This window comes from Sturnira hondurensis, unplaced genomic scaffold, assembly GCF_014824575.4.
Source record: "Sturnira hondurensis isolate 20B ecotype Veracruz unplaced genomic scaffold, ASM1482457v3 Scaffold0015659, whole genome shotgun sequence".
Taxonomy (NCBI): Eukaryota; Metazoa; Chordata; class Mammalia; order Chiroptera; family Phyllostomidae; genus Sturnira; species Sturnira hondurensis.
Window position 1 is genome coordinate 115301 of NW_028088290.1, and position 20658 is coordinate 135958.

Sequence of the window (20658 nt, forward strand, 5' to 3'; positions counted from 1 at the left end):
CAGTTATCTATGGCTGAGTAACAAACTACCCCAAAACTTAGTGGCTTGTATCAATAAGTATTTACTATGATTCCCAAGTCAATTGGGTGGGTCTTCTTGTTCCTGGCATCACCTATGTGTCTGAGATCACCTGTATGTAGGTTAGGTATCTCCACTGACACTGTTAGTGTGGGGTCAATACATGGCCCTTCTCCCTCATGTGACTGAGGGTTAGTCAAAGGGTCTCTAGTCAGAAGGAATCTGTATTGTTTTGGAAATGGATGGTAACTTCTTCCTTATCTTCTTTTGGGAGTGGTTTCTTGTCCTGTGACAGCTTCTGGACATTTTCCATCTGCACATACACACTGATGTAATGCAGCTCCAGGCCATACATAGGTTTGTGCAACCTGGACCCAAGCTACCTTTATCTGAGACCCCTTATAATGACCCTCAGTCTGGAGGAAGTGTGGTCTCTCTCACACGAACTCACTGCCATGGGTGCACTCACCTGTATGTGAGTTATAAACAGCATGTCCACATCTGCTAGTCCACTGGGTGTTGTTTTATTTTTTAATATCATGAACACTTAAGCAGCTCCTTGATTTGGGGCTCTGTGCAATAACTGGGATCTCTCATATGTTTGAAAAGCATTTGGCTTAAATATGATGTAACCTTGGCTGACATAGCTGGGCTCTTCTCTATGTGGTGTTTCTTATCTTTCAATTCTCTAGAGCAGGCCTATTTTCATGGAGGCTCAGGTGGTCATGCGGGAGACATTCACAATGCTTCCAAAGACCTGGGCTGAGAATTGCACAATGTCCCACTACTGCATCAGGTTGGCCCAAACCAAGTCATAAGACCAGTCTGCAATCAGGGAAAAGACCATGGATCCAAGGAAGCCAATTGTTGGGGCTATCTAAAATCAGTGTTGTTTTTGTGCTTTTTTTAAAGCATAGTAAAAATTCACAAAATATGCAAAGTAAACATATAATTATGATAACTTTGTCATGTGAGACTAAAGAAGCTAGATGATTAGAGGAGGCAGATGGGAAGAGTGTATAAGGGGGATAAATAGTAATGGAAAAAATACAATAAAATAGATTTAAAAGAAAAGAAAGGCAAAATACAGATATTTTTAGGAAAGAAAAATTGAAAGAATTTGCAACTAGCAAACTGCTTTAATGAAAATACTAACATGTTTTGGGGATACAAGAAGGAATGAAGATCAAAGTAAGAAGTTAATGTATTAAGGAACCTGAATGAACATTGTATAAAATTATGGACATGCTTTTTGTATGTGTCCATGTATGCATGCATGTAGGTTTTTGAAATAAATATGTAATTATATTAATAATATAGACATTTAAAATGTGTAAGTGGTATATACAAAAAGAGAAGAGCTAGATGATAATAGTCCATTTCATAATTTTTTTTATTGTTTAATTTTAATGGCAAAGCTATTATTTTTTAATTAAGTAGAAGAGTCCTTTTTGCATTCAGCAAACAAAAAATATACACATGAATGCGCAAATAAATAATACCCAGAACTGACAAGTAAGGAGATCAGGAAAGAGAGAAAAGGTTGCCTAAGTTTCATTGAGTATCGGGAAATGAACTATCTTATTTCATCAAATACTATAAATTAAGCACTGTTCTAGGTATTGTTATATGTAATTGTTTAATAAATCTACACTGAATTTTTTAAACCACAATCTAAACATTTATTTTCAAAATCAGTACTGGAATCTTCTTACAAATATGTGAAGACTCCAATGATCTTGTTTAGCAGATACCATTGAATTTAATTAGAATATAATAGTTCTGAGGTTCTCTTTATTGTTATTATTTAAACTGAGAAATAATCTTTATGCACATTTCACTAAGAAGGAATTTTTTTTAGTATACAAAGTAAAGTTGTTTTTTGTTTTCTAAAAAATAGAAAGAAAGAAGAGATTATCTATTTGGGATTTTAAAACGGTGATACATTTACTAAGTTCAACAGCTTTCAGTGGGTTTCTTTTTCCCCTCAAGCCTTCCACATTTATACTTCCCTTCCAGGGTTGAATGGTCCTCCCTCCAATTTAGTGGTTAAGGGGTGGCACACAGACAAATAAGGGTCAATTTGATTTATTAAGTGTGTTAAAATAGATTGGAAAACAGAACAAAAACTTTGTGTGTGCGTATTTCATTCTGCAGACTTTGTTATATCAAAGTGAGAAGACAGGTTTTGCTGTTTTCCAAAGAAAATAAGCTACAAATCTGAGGGGTCAATTTCTACTTTGGCAGAGAATAGAATTTGAGAAGCTGCAGTTCCTCATTTAGGCAATGTGAACACATGAGTCCACTGAAATAAGAAAGAAGGCTGCTTTCATTTTCACTGCTTTGCCTGCCCTGGGAACTGAAGCAGCAATGGTTGGTGAGTGGCTATGCTTTTTTTTTAAAAATTGTTTATGGCTGTGTTTTGGGAGTTTTACAGCTCTGGAGGATGGGGTGGGGGAGATAAAAAGATCCAGGAGAGGGGCACTCACCCTGCAAAACTGTTTTACTCTAGGATGTGGGTGATAGGAGTTTGGGCCACAGTAATGACTATGAAAACACAAACTATCTTAGTTAATAAGTCATAGCTTGTTAGGAAGAAGGGAGCATGTAAAAAGTCTGTACCTATGTTCTTAAACATTTTCTGTGATTTTAGGCTTTTCTTGTGTTCATACTGACCCAGAATTCTCACCAATTTTACGAGTGTCCTCTTATTCGGATGAGAAGCCTTGCTGTGGAACAGAGTTACTTGCATTTTCTCCATGTCCCTGTTCTCTGTATGACCTTTCGTTTGCAGCAGCAAGCACACCAGCTATGGTTTTCTCTCCCAATCTCTGCAGAGCTCTGCCCTCAACCCTGCCCATGAAAACAAAATGCATTCTTTTAGAGGTGTAATTTGTTCATGCTTTACTGCTATACATATGGAATATAATGTGTTTTTAAATTAAGCATTGATAAATGTGACAGGAAGTGAATAGATGATAGTCAATACAAAGACCGAAGAAAGTCGGCCATCATTAACCTCCTTAGTGAAACTGCTTCACGTCTCTGAAACTCAATTTCCTCATCTATAAAAAGGCATAGGCCTGAACAAGATACTGGTAGGTTTTATTTTAAATGTCTTTGTCATCATCTTGGGAATTGTTAGATTCATGAAAAGTTCATGGAAATGAAGTAAAATGAAGCTGAAAATTTGATAGATCCAACCTAATCTATCAAATCACTTTTTAAGATAGAAACATAGATATATAGATAGATGATAGATAGGTAGATAGATAGATGATAGATAGATAGATGATTTGTTGTTCCACTTATACACTCACTGTTGCTCCTTGCATATGCCCTGACTGGAGATTGAACCAACAACCTTGGTGTATCAGGAGGACGCTCTAACCAACTGAGCTACTTGGCCAGGGCCTATCAAATTAGAATTTTTGTGAATGGGGTACACAGAGTTGTGATTATCAAGCTTTATCTTTGGCACATTGAAATTCAAGAACCACAGGCCTAGAAACAGATATTGAAGGTCCTGTCTACATCTAAAATCCTATCTTTCTCACAGACAAGAGGCCTCAAGAAGATCCTATCAACATGGTGAAGTCAATTGCAAGGAATTTCCTTGATGGCATTTTTGATGATTTGATGGAAAAGAATGTATTAAATGGAGATGAGTTACAAAGATTAGGGGAAGGAGTGAAACTCATCGTGAACAGGACTGAAAACCTAGTTGATGATGTCACTGAGAAAACTGAAATGGCAGGCAAAATATTTATGGACTGGCTCTTCAACACCAAGAGACAGCTGAGATTAGGTGAGTAGCTTAGTCCAAAAGGCTAGTAACTTGTTCTTCATCTACTATCTTTACACCTATTATCTTCTTATTTATGATACCATGTGAAGAACAACCTATCTACAACTCTAGTATCTTCTTTGCCTGACTTTCTCATTTGATACTTCAAAATGCCCTGATCTACTTTCACCCCTGTTGCAACATCCCCAATCACTTTACAATGATGCCCATTTTCCTTTTTAAATTCTTTTAGCAATGGTCACCTTCAATCATTCTACAGCATTTACTTGTCCATTTTATTATATGTCTCCCTGTTAAAATGTAAGTTCCAAGAGATACATATCTTTTATGGATCAGTTTGCTGATCCTTACTTTAGAGTAAAATATATACATTGGTATATTCCAAATCCTTGGAATATCCCTCCAGTATCATATCGTTGTTGTTGAAAGACTAACTTTTGTAAAGGCATGCACTTTTCCTCCTCAGGATAAGAAATGCTTGCATAGAAAAACTCTGATGAAAGAATATATTCCTTGTAGTATATAAACAGGAGGATAATGAGCTCTTCCTTGTTTCTCAGAAAGTCTGACTCTTCTTTCATTTGACAGAATATTATAATTCTTTAAAAAAACAAACAAACAAATAAACCTGGAATTTAGAGAATGAGCCATACCTCCAGGCTTGATAAGGTAGCCCTATCCTGAACATAGTCACTTCCTTGTCAGTGCAAGGGAAAGGGTCGGAAGCGTGTAGTTGTGAGAAACTTATTTTGATAACACATTTTTATTTTATTTCAGAGTCTCATCCTGAAAATGAAGATGATGAACCTGAGCACAGTGAATCTTCTTCCTGGACAGGTAACTCCCTTCAAATCTCACACCATAGTCAGAAATTCTTGGACTCCTAGTGTTGTCAGGACGTATTCTGGTAAAGATCTAGGACATGCATGTCCTCAGTCAATGCTCATCTTTGGAAATAACTTTTGAAGTAGAGGATGGATGCTTAACCTCTTGTTTGTTCCAACCCAGAATCTGAAAAGGAAAATGAAGAAAATGAGGATGAGCAAAAAGCTGGATCACGGCAGGCATTGGCTGTCCCTCCAACAGGTAAATGCCATCAAAACCCAATGCCTCATGGGAGCCCTCATACATGACTTGGTAGAAGGCAGCTATACAGGGACCCTATGTTGTAGTGAAAAGACCACAAAATTTAGGTTTAAGAAATCAGGTATTTTCCTTGTGTCCTTAACAAAGTTTCTGCCCCAATAAAAATAAAATTAACACACACATCCCTGTTCTTTAATTCTCCTAAGAATCTGAAAGTGGAAATTAAGATGCTAAAACTGAGGAGCATGCTGGATTGTGCCAGGCATCTGTTCTACCTCTGGCAGGTAATATCATGAACACATAAGGACATTATTTAAGTTAAGGCATGTAAGAAAGTCTCTGTAGTGTAATGGGAAGAGAAATGGGGTAAAACACAAGAAACCTATACATTAATCTCATCTGCCATAGTCTAATCATATTCTCTGATATATATCAGCTTGTCTCAGGTGCATATTTTTAAATTGGATTAATAATATCTTTAAAAGAATCTATAAAACATCTATGATATAAACAACTACCAACTTCACAAAACCAAATAAAGATGTGATTAAGAAAAGTACATTATCCCCTAGAGCAAGGGACATAAAGGAAATAATAAACAAATGGGATCTCATCAAAATAAAAACCTTCTGCAGAGCTAAAGAAAATGGTATTACAATAAAAAGAGAACCAACCATATGGGAAAACATAGTTGCCAATGATACCACAGACAAGGGTTTAATCTCCAAAATATATAAAGAACTTACATGACTCCACTCTAAGACAAGCAACCCAATTAAAAAAGTGAGCAAATAACTTAAACAGACAATTCTCCAAGGAGGACATACAGAGGATCCAGAGACACATGAAAGGATGCTCAATATCCCTAGCTATCAGAGAGATGCAAATTAAAACCACAATGAGATATCACTTCACACCAATCAGAATGGCCATCATAAACAAAGTAACAAACAACAAGTGTTGAGAGGTTGTGGAGAAAAGGAAAGCCTACTGCACTGTTGGTGGGATTGCAGACTGGTACAACCACTATGGAAAACCATATGGACTTTTCTAGAAAACTAAAAATGGATTTGCCCTTTTTAATAACACTGGCAATTCCAGTGTTAGGATTATACCTTAAGAACCCTGAAACTCCAATCCAAAAGAACCTATGCACCCCAATATTCATAGCAGCACAATTTATAATAGCCAAGTGCTGGAAGCAACCTAGGTGCCCATAAGTAAATAAATGGATCAAAGAACTATGATACATTTACACAATGGAATTCTATGCAGCAGAAAGAAAGAAGGAGCTCCTACCCTTTGCAACAGCCTGGATGGAACTGGAAAGTATTATGCTGAGTGAAATAAGCCAGGTGTTGAAAGACAAATACCATATGATCTCACCTTTAACAGGAACCTAAACAACTAAACAAACAAGCAAGCAAAATATAACCAAAGACACTGAAATAGAGAACAGGGGGACAGCGACCAGAGGGGAGAAGGGAGGAAATTTCAGAGGAAAAGGGGAAGGATTTACAGGAACTAGTATAAAGGACACAAGGACAAAAACTAAGGTGGGTGGAAATGGGAGGGAGGGAGGAGATTTGGCTGGCTGAACTGGGATGGGAATAAAAGACAGAAAACTGTACTTGAACAACAATTAAAATAAGAAAAAAAAGAAAAGTACATTAAAAACAGTATGAATTATATATGCTATATAGTCACCAAAGAACCTTATGTCATGTACAGCCACTTTAAAGAACAGGGAGTAGTGACAGTGTTGTCTTCTGAGTATCATATCTTCAAAGTTTCTGAATGAGGGAATAAAAACTTTGTAATCTTTATTCATTTTATATATTTATATATTATATATGTGCATACATTAATCGAAAGCCTACTGTATGCTATTCTAATTACTGGGTTTATAGCAAAAAGCAAAGTTATAGTTCAAAGACCCTGCTTACATGGAGTTTGCACTGTAGTGAGGGTGAATATATAAGAAACATGCAAAAACTAAATAGTGCAATTTCAGGGGACATACACGAGAAAAGAGGATTAGGCCATAGGAAAAGATGCTGTTGTTGGGATCAGTGGGGGGTACAGGGTGGGTAATTTTGAGAACTCTTTTGAGGTGATAGATCAGTACATACTTGAACAATAACAAGGGAGTTGTGACACAGTTCAAATCAAAAGCATTCCATGGAAAGAGGAAATAAGAGCAAGAATAAAGGCTCTTGAGTCTGGAATGATCTTGTCATGGAAAAGGCCAGTCTGGCTGGAGAATTGGAAATCAGGGGAACAGAGTAGGAGGAGCTACTAAGGAGCCAGTCTATTGTTGCTTCACCATTTGGGGATTTTCAGAAAGTGGAGAAGAATTTGAATTTTATTTGCAACAGGAAACCTGTAAGAAGTTTTTAAATGGAGGATATGTAAACAAGAATAGAGTAAAAAAAGCTAGTTAAAAGCTGCTTGTATGCTTCAGTTGAGATAATAGCTTTTAGATTGGAGTTGTAGTAATAGAGATGATGACAAGGAGTTAAATTTGGGATCTATATGGGGGTAAGATAAAGAGAAATACAGGTGGATTGGCTGTGCATTAATAAAAGAAATGAGGGAATTGATGATGATTCTAGGATTTTTTGGTTTGGCAACTGAGATACAGAAAACTTGTGCTTGATAGTAAAGTCAGGAGAAACAGATTTGCAGCTGTGAATAAATACCAGGAGCCCTTTGTACATGTTTAATTTAAAACATGTTCTACATCTAAGGGTACATGTTGTGTAAACAGGTGGATGTTCTACTGAGGAATTCAAAGAGGAATCAGGGATGGAAATAAATGTTTGGACTCATCAGCATGTAAATAGATTTAAGATGATGGGACTGAAAGAGGCCCTGGGGAGAAATGCAGTTAGAGAACAATGAAGTCCCCACATAGAACAACCCAACTTTTGTATGTCTAGCAGAAGAAGAAGAGCCATACTGAAGACAAATTTAGAAAGAATTGCTGGAAAATGCAGCATCACAGAAGCCTAGAACACATTTTTTTTCAGGAAACAAGATGTGTTCCACCATGTTAAATGTGAAATAAAAAAATGGTAAACTTGATAACAGGTACCTCACTTAGTTGGTTAGGATAAGAGCCAGTTTGTATTGTATCCAGAAGAAAAAAAATGAGTTAAAAAATAAAAATAATTAAAACAGACAAAGCTTTCAAGGAATTGTGCTGGAAAGTCAGCAGGGACTCTGCCCCACTTCTCAGTACAAATCCTCAGCTGGAGACAAAACAGGGTCAAGGCAAAGATGCTTTTTAAAGGTACCCTGATATGAAGGCAGGCTGATATGTCAATGGGAATACCATAGTGGGAAGAATGAGAGAAACTGATGAAGTGGAATTCAAAACTGAATGAATACCTGACTAAAGTCCTTGTGGGTGAGAGAGAGAATGAAATTCAGAGCATAAGTAGAGGTATCACCCTTATATAGAAGGAAGATTGTGTCTTTGTAGTAGGAGAAAAAATAGAATAGGTGGGTAGAGATGTAGGTAAACTGACGGGTTTGTTGGTTAAAATATTAAATCGTTTTTATGCAAAAAATTTAAAAAGAACAGAGGCTTGTTGACCTAAGAAAAACAAAGAGATACTTGATAGCTATTGTCAAGTCAAAGGCAACTGTTCATTGATAAGCAGTTATAATCTGTGAAAGATAACATTAATCTGTGCCAGATATTATGCTAGATGCTGGAAATACGAGGATTAAAGACACCTTCCCTGTCTTAATTAAACTTGCAGTATAATAAACACTATTAAGATAAAAATACAGTAATTGTTGATATGAAGCATGTATATAAAACAATGGGGATGTATATTGATGTCATAGAGGAATTCATGAGCTTTCACAGGGAATGGAATTAAATTTTATTTTAATGGTCCCAATGTGGGAAATACATACTGGGACTTAAAACGTTTTTCAAAACATTTCAAAAATGCTTTAAAATGCTTTAAGTTCCTTGTTAGTGGGGATATTTCAAAGAGTGGTAATAATAAATTAGGAGTATTGAAAGTAGAGTTCAAATATCTGAATAATGACTTGACTAGGCTAAATGAACATTAGGTTTCCTTTTAAATCTTAGATACTGTGTTTATATGAGTTTAATGTATTGGCTTTGAAAGATCAGTTGATGCCATGACCACTAACAAAAACAGAAATATATAGTGGGGTCAGTAAGAGGAAGAAAGAAAAAAAGTATTCAAACTTTTATTTTAGACATTTTAAATATAAAACATTTTGGTGGGATGGCAGTAAGCATTTCCAAAGAATGGAAACCCATTCAAAAGTGCTGCGTGATTGCAAAGCAGTGTATATTACGGCTTAGTGATTTTTTCTTTTTCTTTTTCTTTTAGCTCCCCCGGAAACCCAGGCTTCCCAACCCAATCATAAGTTAAAGCTTTGTCCTCCTGATCTTCTGCATAGACTGAAGACAACAAAGGCAGATGAGGTATTTTGCTTTGGAATAGGCAGACACATAAATTTGCCCACTCAAAGAAGATAGTGGGGACATACTGGGAATTTTAGTTCTTGTTATAAAGGGTATAAGATCAAGACAAATGGTGTAGAATGTTATCTAATTAAGTGATCCTTACATGAGATTTCCCGTCTTTTCCACTTCATCCTGGAACACACTCTGAACTCCTATACACCATTCCCAAGCTCTTCAGCCATCCACTCTATAACTTTAGAGGCCTGTTTTGTATGGACTTTAGTCAAAAGGGAGGAGACCTGGGGCAACTAACTCTGTATCTGTTAATTGCAGATATACCCAATAATGGAGAAGGAGGGCAGAACACGCCTGGCCCTCAGCATCTGCAACAAAGAATTTGATAATCTTCATAACCGGTATGGTTCTGAAGTTGATCTTTTGGGGATGCAAGACCTGCTTGAAAACCTTGGATACTCAGTGGTTGTAAAAGTGAATCTTACAGCTCCGGTAATGACTCAGGAGAATGGGACAAGCTTCCTACCACCCTAAACAGTTTTTAACTTTTTTTCCTTATCAGCTATAAGAACAAAATATATATCGCAGGAATTACATTTGCTCCAGAATAAGATCCCCTGTATTGCAGCCTCCTCCAATGCCCAGTCTCATATCAAAGTTTCAGAGCACCTTTATGTACTAATATTTCCCTAAAAATGTTGCATCTTTCTAAAGGCCTCAGTCCGAGTGACATCTATTATTTGATAGTGTGGGTGAGTTGGAGGACCTGTGCCCTTAAATTGCCTGATACCTACATAATGAGCTCATGAGACTTTTATCACTTTCATACCATGTGTATAAATGTGAAACCAGGTATGTAGTAAAAAATACACACACAAAGTTGTGACTTGGGCTCTCCCTAAAATATTTTGGGTGACTTTAAACAAACTATTTTAAACCTAACTTTCTGCTGTTCCATTTTAAAGAAAATTGTTAAGTGTTTATAGCCTTTGTCACTAGAAAACTGTCTGCCTTTTGGAATGAAAACTTATAGGAACTCCAACAAACAGAACAGACGAACGCTTAGCCTTCCTACTGGAGACTTGTCAAGTCTCTTGCCCCCTCATTATATTTCATTCCCCAGCATCTTCCTAAGTTCAAACCACCTGATTCCTTGGTGCCTGCACCTTTTTTGTTTACTCCACATATTGTACTGTTTGAGTACAAGCTATATGTGGAGAGTGTCTTTATAATAATTCTGGAGTCTCTTTTATGAAATGGAAACAGAGCTATTACAGTTTGCTGCCCGGGAAGAACACCAATCTGCAGACAGTACATTCTTGGTGTTTATGTCTCATGGCATCCTGGAAGGAATCTGTGGGATAAAGCACACAGAACAAGAGCCAGATATACTTCACGATGATACAATCTTCCAGATTTTCAACAACCGTAACTGCCAGAGTCTAAGAGACAAACCCAAAGTCATCATCATGCAGGCATGCAGAGGCAGTGAGTCTGAGCTGGGAAACCCAGGGAGTGGCCTTATATTTTCTTCTATTTGCCTGATGTCTAGCCTTCTTTTTCCTAGAGATAGGTAAGAAAAATATTATTTTAGTACTGCTCAGTCCCCGTCCAGAAATTAACCCTGTACCATTCCTAAAGAAATGATAAGTAGCCTAGAATAATTCAGAATGCCCTGATCACTTGCAACCAGATGGTCAACAGATTTATTCTAAATTTAAGTGCAATTCGTATGGTTCACAGTCAGTGAGGTAGCTTTTCTAGTAGTAAGATACTTTCATTTTTAATAAATGATATATTAAGATGTACTGAAGTGATGGTGTAATGGTAAAAAAGATTTTGTATGTCTGTGTATGTGTTTAAATATAACACCTTTCATATGACATGGATGTCTCTCTCAGGAGGTGATGGGACTGTTTGGGTAACTGACATGGGAAGAGCTTCTGCATGTAGATATGACCATACTTTACAGTGTTACATCTGGAGTGATGTGGTTACAAAGACCCATGTGGAGAAGGACTTCATTGCATTCAAATCTTCAACTCCACGTAAGTGGCTTCAGAAAGGACAGTTTCTTAATCACTCAGTTTCTAGATTACAGGCTAGGCTGCAATCATATCTTATCACTAATATAAGAACGCTTCCTCTCTAATGAGACACTTTCAGTGGTAAATACATTTAAAATATTAAATTTTTCATAAGTAAAAGCTAAGTCTTTGTTTTGGAGGAAGCTTTCAAACTAAATAGGAGTTCAGTGAGGATCCAGACTTAAAATAGCCATACTATAAATGAAGTAAGAGGCTTCTTTTTTTCATTTTTAAATATACCCATGCTACAGAAATGTATCATATTTTTATGGTTTGGTCCACCTGATCCTGTAGCAGCAATTAAATGAGCCATGAAAACTAATACTTGTTATCCTAGAATATATTCATCTCTTATTTGAATATTGTCTTAGGAAACGAGTTAACATTCAAGTGTCTGCCTTAAGAATAATCTAGTCAGTGACTAAAAATCCTACTTTGGTAGAAAAGTCATAGAAGAAGAGTAGAAGGTAAGAACAAAAGCCATTCTTGATTGTTCATAGTCTCTTCTGTAGAAAATCTGTTTAACAGCCATCCACAACACTGTCAGCAACCATTTAGGTGTAAAGGCAATTTTTAAAACCTAGTTTACACAAGTTATAGCTCTAAGTGCTCAAGTGTAGCAATTGCAAACTCTAATGTTTATAAAAATTCCTTGAGAATCTCATTAAAATGTAGGCTTCTGATTCAGCAGATCTGAGGCAGGGCCTGAGATTCTGCCTTTCAGAAACTCTCCATGGTGATGCCAGTGCTATTGGTCCAGGACCAAAAGTGTGTACTGCAGGATCCTGTAAGTCTAGCCTGGAGCGACAGGAAAAAGGGCCATGCAGGCCCCTGCACATCTGGAATAGTTCTACTTCAGTGTATTTTATATTCTGGAAACTATATAGTTAAAAGAAGAGTTCCACATTAAAGTCACATGCTCTAATAGATTGTTTAATTTAGTTGAGAGAATGAAGCCTAATACTTAAATTCCTTGCATTCCTTTCTAATACACACAACTATGTGCTAGCACTGGGCTGGGTGCAGGACACATGATACACAACTACAGCAGACATGGTTACTGCAGCTCAGAATGTTTGGCTCAAGCCAAAGGGGCAGAAATTAATTGGAGATGGAAGGATATACATATGACACAACAGACATAAATAATGACTGCCAATTGTGATAAGTGTTTTAAAGAAAAACAATGTGCCCACATTTGAAAAATGAAGGAGTTAACCACATCAGGGGCAAGAGAGCAACACTGCAGACAGAAAAAGCAGTGTACACAGACGACTTGAGAAAGAAAGGAGCTGGGAAAACAGGGCCAGTGAGGCTGGAGCATGAAGCCAAGTGACAGTGACCAAGGGGAAGACTGGAGAGGTAGGCAGGAGCCGTGTAATTTAAGGCCTCATATGTTAGGGAAGGATCTGGTCTTTTATACTAATATACTGTATTACTAATGTTATTTTACAGTAATAGTAATAAAAATTGGTGAAATTTAAGCAAGGAAATTATATTTTTATTTTTAAGTGATAGTTTGAGGATTCTGTGAGGAATGGATTACAATCTGGTAAGACTGTAGACATAAAGGGACAGGTTTAAGTGCTATGGCAGTATTACTGGCTATGGGTGATAATAATAGTCTTAGAATGCATGGAGTTTTTGGATCCAAGAAATAATGAGTAGATGAAAATTAATATGACTTAATGGTTTAGTGGATATAGCAGGTAAATAAGAAAAGATGATAGAGTTTACTCAAGTTTATAAATAGATGACTGTGATGTATTCACTAAAATAAGACTCCTTTGGCATATTTTAAGGTGAAATGAAGAATAATGTTTTTTAAATGCTTACTTAAAGATGATATTTAAAATTCTAAAAATAGGTAACATTATCTAGAAACAGAGAACAGAGTTAGAAGAAATCCTATCATATTTGAGGCTTGCAGATGTCCAGAGTTCAAGATTAGAGATAGAGGTTTGATTTAATCATGAAACGAGACTCAGAAGGTATAGTGAGAGCATGTGTTGTCAGAATTACCTAGAAAGAATTTGCTGGAGGTAAAATAGTTTCTAGTGTGAACGACAAATCAGGTAAAGTAAGACCCAATAAATTACAATCAGATTTAATGACTTGGAGAACAGGAATATCCTTAGAGAAAGTCATTTGGTAAATATAGTGTGGAAGGGAGACGCTTGACAGTAGTGAACAGGTGAGGAAAAAAATGAAGTTGGTGAGTAGACTATATTTGCAAAATTGAACTGTTAAAAGGGAAGAGAAATAGGGTAGTAGCTGCAGTTAAACTGATAGTTAGAATATTTGCTTTTTTATGACAGAAGAGATTTGATCACAATGCAATGGTAAGGAGTAGTAATTCAAAAGATATTCACATAAAAAAACTGTAAGGGTGAAAAATTATACTAGGAAACAGTATGGATGAAGAGAATACCCAGAATCAAAAAATGTCAAGAGCTGGATTAAATTATATATATAATTTAATATATAATTAATATTATATATATAATATATGTGTTATATATAAATAAATATATAATATAATATATATTATATACTATACTATACTATACTATATTATATATAGTATATATTATATTATATTTATTATATTATATTATATATTATATGTACTATATTATATATATACTATATATAATGTATTATATATATATATATATATAATAAACTTACTATATATATAGTAAGTTTTGAAAAGAACATGTTCTTTTACACTACTAGCAATCCTAAGGGTCATAACTTTGGCCCCGATAGTAAGAAAGTCAAGGGGATAATAATGATGGTTTTCTTAGGGCTGCTCTTTAAACCTGTAGTCCCAGCTTTATCTAGACCTGATCTCTCCCTCTCTTCCAAAAACATCAAAATCAAACTTTAACCAAAAGCTATGGCTCTAGGTATCTTCCACACTTAAACAAAAGCCACTTCCCCTGATATTTTTATACTTTTTATTTGCAGATAATAGTTCTTGGAGAATGGATACAAATGGATCTCTCTTCATTTACCAAATTATCCAGCACTTTAAAGAATATTCTTGGTGTCATCATTTGGAGGAGATTTTTCGAAAGGTAAGGATCTTCTTGTCCTTTTAATCTATGCCCCAGAAAACTTTGTAGAAAGATTTGCAAAACATTTTTAGAGTCCTAAAGCTTTAGGTCCTCTTGATGCTCCTTCCTATATAGCCCATTCATTTAAAGAAGTCTTAAGAAGTATTACATAGAACCAGAGTAAATTTCTCTAATCCCAATTTTCTGAATTGCTCATTCAGGAAATGTTTTCATTTGTACTAGTTCCCATTATATCCAGGGAAAAGCTAAAAATTTCTTCTGTTTGTATTATCTGGCAACAGCTTTATTACATACAGTAAGTTTTCTCATTTCCAAGTGAGAAGTTCAGATTTCCTGTTTAGAAAATCTCTAAAGGATCTGTTTACTAATTTAGGTTCAACGTTCATTTGAGAAACCAAGTGTGCTGGCACAGATGCCCACAATTGAAAGAGTGTCCATGACGCGGTATTTTTACCTCTTCCCTGGCAATTGAAGCTCTTATGAAACTTCTCAGGTAAATGCATATAAAAAGTGGATTTGGCTGCTTCCTGCTTGGAGACTATCCATATAGTCCAGACAGAATGGAAGACAAGGACAGAGTAATGCTGCACACACCTATCTAAAGGGGGAACTTTATCTGCCTTTTTTAACAGCCCCAGGGAAAGCCCTGGTTCTGTTTGCCTTTGACCATAATATGATGATGGCATAAGAAATTAAAAGTCCAGATAGAAAACCCTTCTGTCTTTATTTCTCTCAAAAATATTCTCAGTGAGTAGAAAATATTTAGATCTGAAATGTACACAAAAGAAAATAATTTGACAGGTTTTATATAGCTAGTGTTTGGCTTCCTTCCCCAAAAGGCAGTTTTGCTAAGTTACATCCCTATTCTGTGAGGAGGCTAGCTAGTACTGCAGTGTAACTGACTACTGAAGAAGCCAAGTTAAGGCAGCCAGGCCAAGGCAGCCAGGCCTTAGTACAGGTCTTCCCATTTGTACACGATTGCCATATACATAGCCCTTTTGTGAAGATATATCTCACAGTGAAGATTAGCTCTATTTACATCTTACTTCCAGTTACTAATAGTCATATTATTTTTCTACCTTTTCTAGAAAAGAATGAAGGCATTCTGGTCTCTACATTTTTAGTAAAGAATTTATTACTTTAAAAGGTGATTTTTTGATGAAGAATATTTTTGTATGGAGACTTGACTTGTGGTGGTGAACATACAGTACAGTGTACAAATGATGTATTGTGGAATGGTGCACCTGAAACCTATATGATTTTGTTATCCAGTGTTACAAAATACATGTCAGTACAAACAGAAAAAAGAGAGACTTTTTGTACCAAACTCCTAACTGCCCACTCTCCACAAATACCAGGCTGAACTCATTACCATACTGTTGTTGAGTTGGTGTTAAATAAAATTCCTATAAAAGTATGCTTGCCTTCTCATTTTATCAAAAAAGTAAATCATACTCACTGAAAAACAACACTTAAGCATAGAGAAACATAAAACAATTTTAATGAAGAAATAACACTTCTTAAACTTTTTGTAACTCTACTTGTTAAAAAAACTCAACTTATTTTTATAAAATTTTCTTAATTTTGGACAATCAGTTCTGTTTCTGTTTTCAGGACAACCCTCACTAATCACAGTAAAAAATGCCCTAAATATTATTTTTGATTTTGTAATATTCCATCAAGCATTATAGCATATATTATTCAAATTTCACTTACTTTTTTCCTTTTCTTTCTTTTTTTAAAATATTTTATTTATTTATCTTTAGAGGGGAAGGGAAGGAGAGAGGAAGGAAACATCAATGTATGGTTGCTTCTGGTGCATCCCCTGCAGGGAACTGACCCCTGCCGGAAACTGGCCTGCAACCCGAGCATGTGCCCTGACTGGGAATCGAACCGCGATTGTCTGGTTCGCAGGCCCGCGCTCAATCCACTGAGCTACACCAGCCAGGGCTTCCTTTTCTTTTTTAAATTTATTTTTTATTGTTGTTAAAGTATAGTTTTCTGCCTTTTCTCTCCACCCCAGCTCAACACCCCAGCCCTTCCCACCTCCCTCCCCTGTTTCCATGACCCCTTGTTATTTTCCACGTGTCCTTTATATAAATTTTACTTGCCTTTTTAAAACTCCTCACCCAAGGATACATTTATTGATTTTAGAAAGAGAGGAAGCAGGAACAAAGGTGGAGGAGGGAGAAAGAGAGAGTGAAGTATGGAGAGAAGGAGAGAGAGAAGCATCACTAACATGAGAGGGAAACATCCATTAGTTACCCCGTTCACACCCCAACCAGTGATTGAACCTGCTGGCTTTTGGTGTACAGGACAAGGTTCCAACCAGCTGAGCTACCCAGCCAGGGCTGAACTTTACTTACTTTTAATGTCCTATGAAATATTTATTTTCTATACACTGTGTGATGATAAATATTTTTATAATTTTACTTTGTCTAAGTATGTTTATTTTCATTTAATGTATTTCTAAAAGTGGGATTTCTAGATGTAGGTATAAAATACTTCCACACATTTTACTATCAAAAATTTATGCCAAATTATATGTGCATAAAATATCTAAGATAGTGACTGACAAAAAATTAAAAGTCTGTTTAATAAGTTACTATAGTAATAGATGAAAATAGTAAATTCCATTGACATTTTTATTATTATTGGATTTTTAGCATTTTTATTATCTACTTTTAATTTGTGTTTTCATTATGTTGTTACATGCTTTATGCATTTTTTAAATTAACTTTTGTAAGAACTTTCTGTGTAATAACATTTCAGTTAATGGACATATGTTAGCAAGTGTTTTTTGTTAGTTGTTTGGTAATAAATTTCATGTATGATATATGTAAAACACTCAGATTTTTAGTAATTCCTTTACATATGTTTTTGTTTGCTTCTATTTTTCAAATTTAAATACTTTACTACTCCATCTATAATTTTTAAAAATTGTTTCTAAGATTTGTTTAATCCTTCTCTAAAATATATGTAAGTTCTTTGCTGTGAACTATGGATTTTTATTATTAAGAATATTATTGATTTATACCCTAAGAACCTTGAGACACCAGTTCAAAAAAACCTATGCACCCCAATATTCATAGCAGCACAATATAATAGCCAAGTGCTGGAAGCAACCTAAGTGCCCATCAGTAAATGAATGGATCAAAAAGTTATGGTACATTTATACAATGAAATACTATGCAGCAGAAAGAAAGAAGGAGCTCCTACCCTTTTCAGCAGCATGGATGGATCTGGAAAGCATTATGCTAAGTGAAATAAGCCAGGTCGTGAAAGACAAATACCATATCTCACCTATAAGTGGAGCCTAATTAACAAAACAAACAAACAAGCGAAATATAACCAGAGACAGTGAAATTAAGAACACACTGACAGTAACTAGAGGGGAGTTGGGAGGGGGTAATGGTGGGGGAGAGGAGGAAGGATTTTCAGAAACTTGTATAAAGGACTCATGGACAAAACCAAAGGGGAGTAGGATCAAGAGTGGGAAGTGGGGATGGCTGAGGTAGGGGGGAGTGGGGGTAAGAAAATGGAGACAACTGTACTTGAACAACAGTAAAAAATAATTAAAAATAATAAATAAAACTAAGTGCTGATAAAAAGGATATTATTGACTTTTTAATGAGTGTAAATATATACTACATAAATCATTTGTCATTTACTTACAGATACAACATTGTCTTTAACTTGAGCATTACTGGGCTATTTATTTTTGAAGAATATAAATAAAGGTACTAGATTTTAATATATATGTTGAGGAATCTTTGATTATAAGGGATTAAAATCCACTCAAACTAGCTGTAAAAACATCCAGTACAAAACAATAGCCTTAATGTAAGTATCTGATGGATAATCTGATATTCCTTTAGAGAGAAAACAAAAATAAACTGGTGTCTGGAAATCTGGTCTAGAAAATAGAAACTAAAAAAGTCATTTTCTCTGATAAGCATCTTCAATGTAATACAAATCCTCCTTTTTATATTCTGCATTTGTAAAATACTAACTGTGGCATTTTTAGAATACATTAGCTAACTTCTCACACAACAGTTTCCAGGTACAACATGGGTACACTGACACTTCATTTATACAGAACAAGTGTGATGCTTTGTGTATATTTTGGCTCTCTGCTGCCCTTCCCATCATATAATGGGCAACTGTTTTTGGCAGATGTCATTACTGTTACAAGCATTGATTTAACTTTTAGGGCTCTGCCACACCACACTGTTAATCACTGTGGTTTTATAATCTCCACTATTCCTCCCTTATTCACACTTTTCTTATTTATTTTTGTACATGCTCCAGGTGAATTTTAGAATGACATATGTTTTCTGACAAAATGGGGTTTGAATTGATGTAAATGTAAATATTTTGTTACCTGGGGCCATGTTTTATGTAATCATTAAGCCACATATTATTTTTCATTTTTTTAAATTTTAATCTTCATGTGAGAATCTGTTTATTTATTTTAGAGAGAGAAGAGGGAGGAAAGGGAAAGAGAGAGAAATGATAAAGAAACATTGATTGGTTGCCTCCTGTATGTGTCCAGACAGGGGATAGAACCTACAACCTTGGTATATGCCCTGACCTGTAATCAAATCTGCAAATATTTTGCTGTACAGATCGACACTCCAACAAAGTGAGCCACTCTCCAGGGCTCTTTATCATGTTTAAGAAATGATTTATATATTTCTTTATATAACCTACTCAAATGTTTGGGTAAGAATATTCTTAGACAAATTTTATTTCCTTACTATTTTGAATAAAAACTTTTCCCTCTATTGATTCAAACTGATTTGCTGCTGTGTTAAAAGCAAAGGGCAGCCACTATTGATCCTTAAAAAATATATATAGAGAGAGAGAAAGAGAGTAAACAAAATAGAATATATTTCTATTTATATATATATAAATAGAAAACAAAAATAAACTGGTGTCTGGAAATCTGGTCTAGAATATATGTATGTATGTGTGTGTGTGTGTGTGTGTATATATATATATATATATAATACTATATACTATATACAGTTTCCAGGTACAACATGGGTACACTGACACTTCATTTATACTATACTTCATTTACTATATATGTACTTCCTATATACTATATACTAATATATATATATACTATATATATACATAGTCTATATATATACTATGTATTTAATGCATGATCTGAAGTGATCATTCACTGACTTAGAGAAATTTTCACCTAGTTTTCATTTAAAAATCTATCAATAAATGTGCAGATCAAAAAACTATGATATATTTACATAATGGAATACTATGCAGCAGAAGGAAAGAAGGAGCTCTATCCTTTACAACAGCATGGGTGGAAATGGAGAATATTACACTAAGTGAAAGGAGACAGTCAGTGAAAAATACTACATGATCTCTCCTATAAGAGGTATCTATGAACAAAATAGAACCACAGGCATGGAAACTTAGAACAGACCTTGAAGTAACCAGAGAGGAGAGGAATGGGGGACAACTGTAGAAAGAAGGGGAAGGGACTAGTCAAATAACGTGTATGAATGACCCATGGACATGGACAATGGTGTGGGGATTGACTGTGGGAGCAGAGCAGGGGGCGGAATGGACAGAGGAGAGCAAAGGGGAAAACTGAGACAACTCTAATAGAAAAATAATAAAAATTATTTCATAAAAATAAATAAGATAAAAATTTTTAAATTCTACATATAAAATTTTATCAACCTCAGATCTAGACTTGTCTCCACCTTGCCAATATTCACAGCTTTTATTTTATATTCATGAAGTTCTATATTTATTACATACCTCTAGATAAAATATAACAATTAAAATAGTGATACTGGGTATCCTTAATTATTATTTTAATGGAAAGGCCTCCAGTACTTTATAACTAACTATATTTCCTATTAATCTAAGTTAATTTTCTATAATATGTATTCACATTGTTATTTTTCATACAGTTTGTCTTCTCAGAACTGAATCTATTTTGGTTCCTTAACATAGAATAAAATAATGGAAAGTATTATTTTTCTATTGAACTACTGACATTACATTAATAGGTATCCTGATATTAAGCAATGATTATATTCTTAGGATAAAATTTTCTTT

General features: G+C 35.1%; 1 protein-coding gene across 1 annotated transcript; it reads left to right on the forward strand.

Annotated features, from left to right (window-relative positions):
* The first annotated feature begins 2155 nt into the window (after nt 1–2155).
* LOC119000401 (inactive caspase-12-like) lies at nt 2156–15049 on the forward strand. Its single transcript, XM_037065333.1, is given in 8 exon segments — nt 2156–2395; nt 3578–3826; nt 9705–9745; nt 9747–9878; nt 10640–10874; nt 11288–11434; nt 14447–14556; nt 14930–15049. Coding segments are annotated over 8 exon segments (1020 nt in total). The 5' UTR covers nt 2156–2388; the 3' UTR covers nt 15029–15049.
* The last annotated feature ends 5609 nt before the right edge of the window (nt 15050–20658 follow it).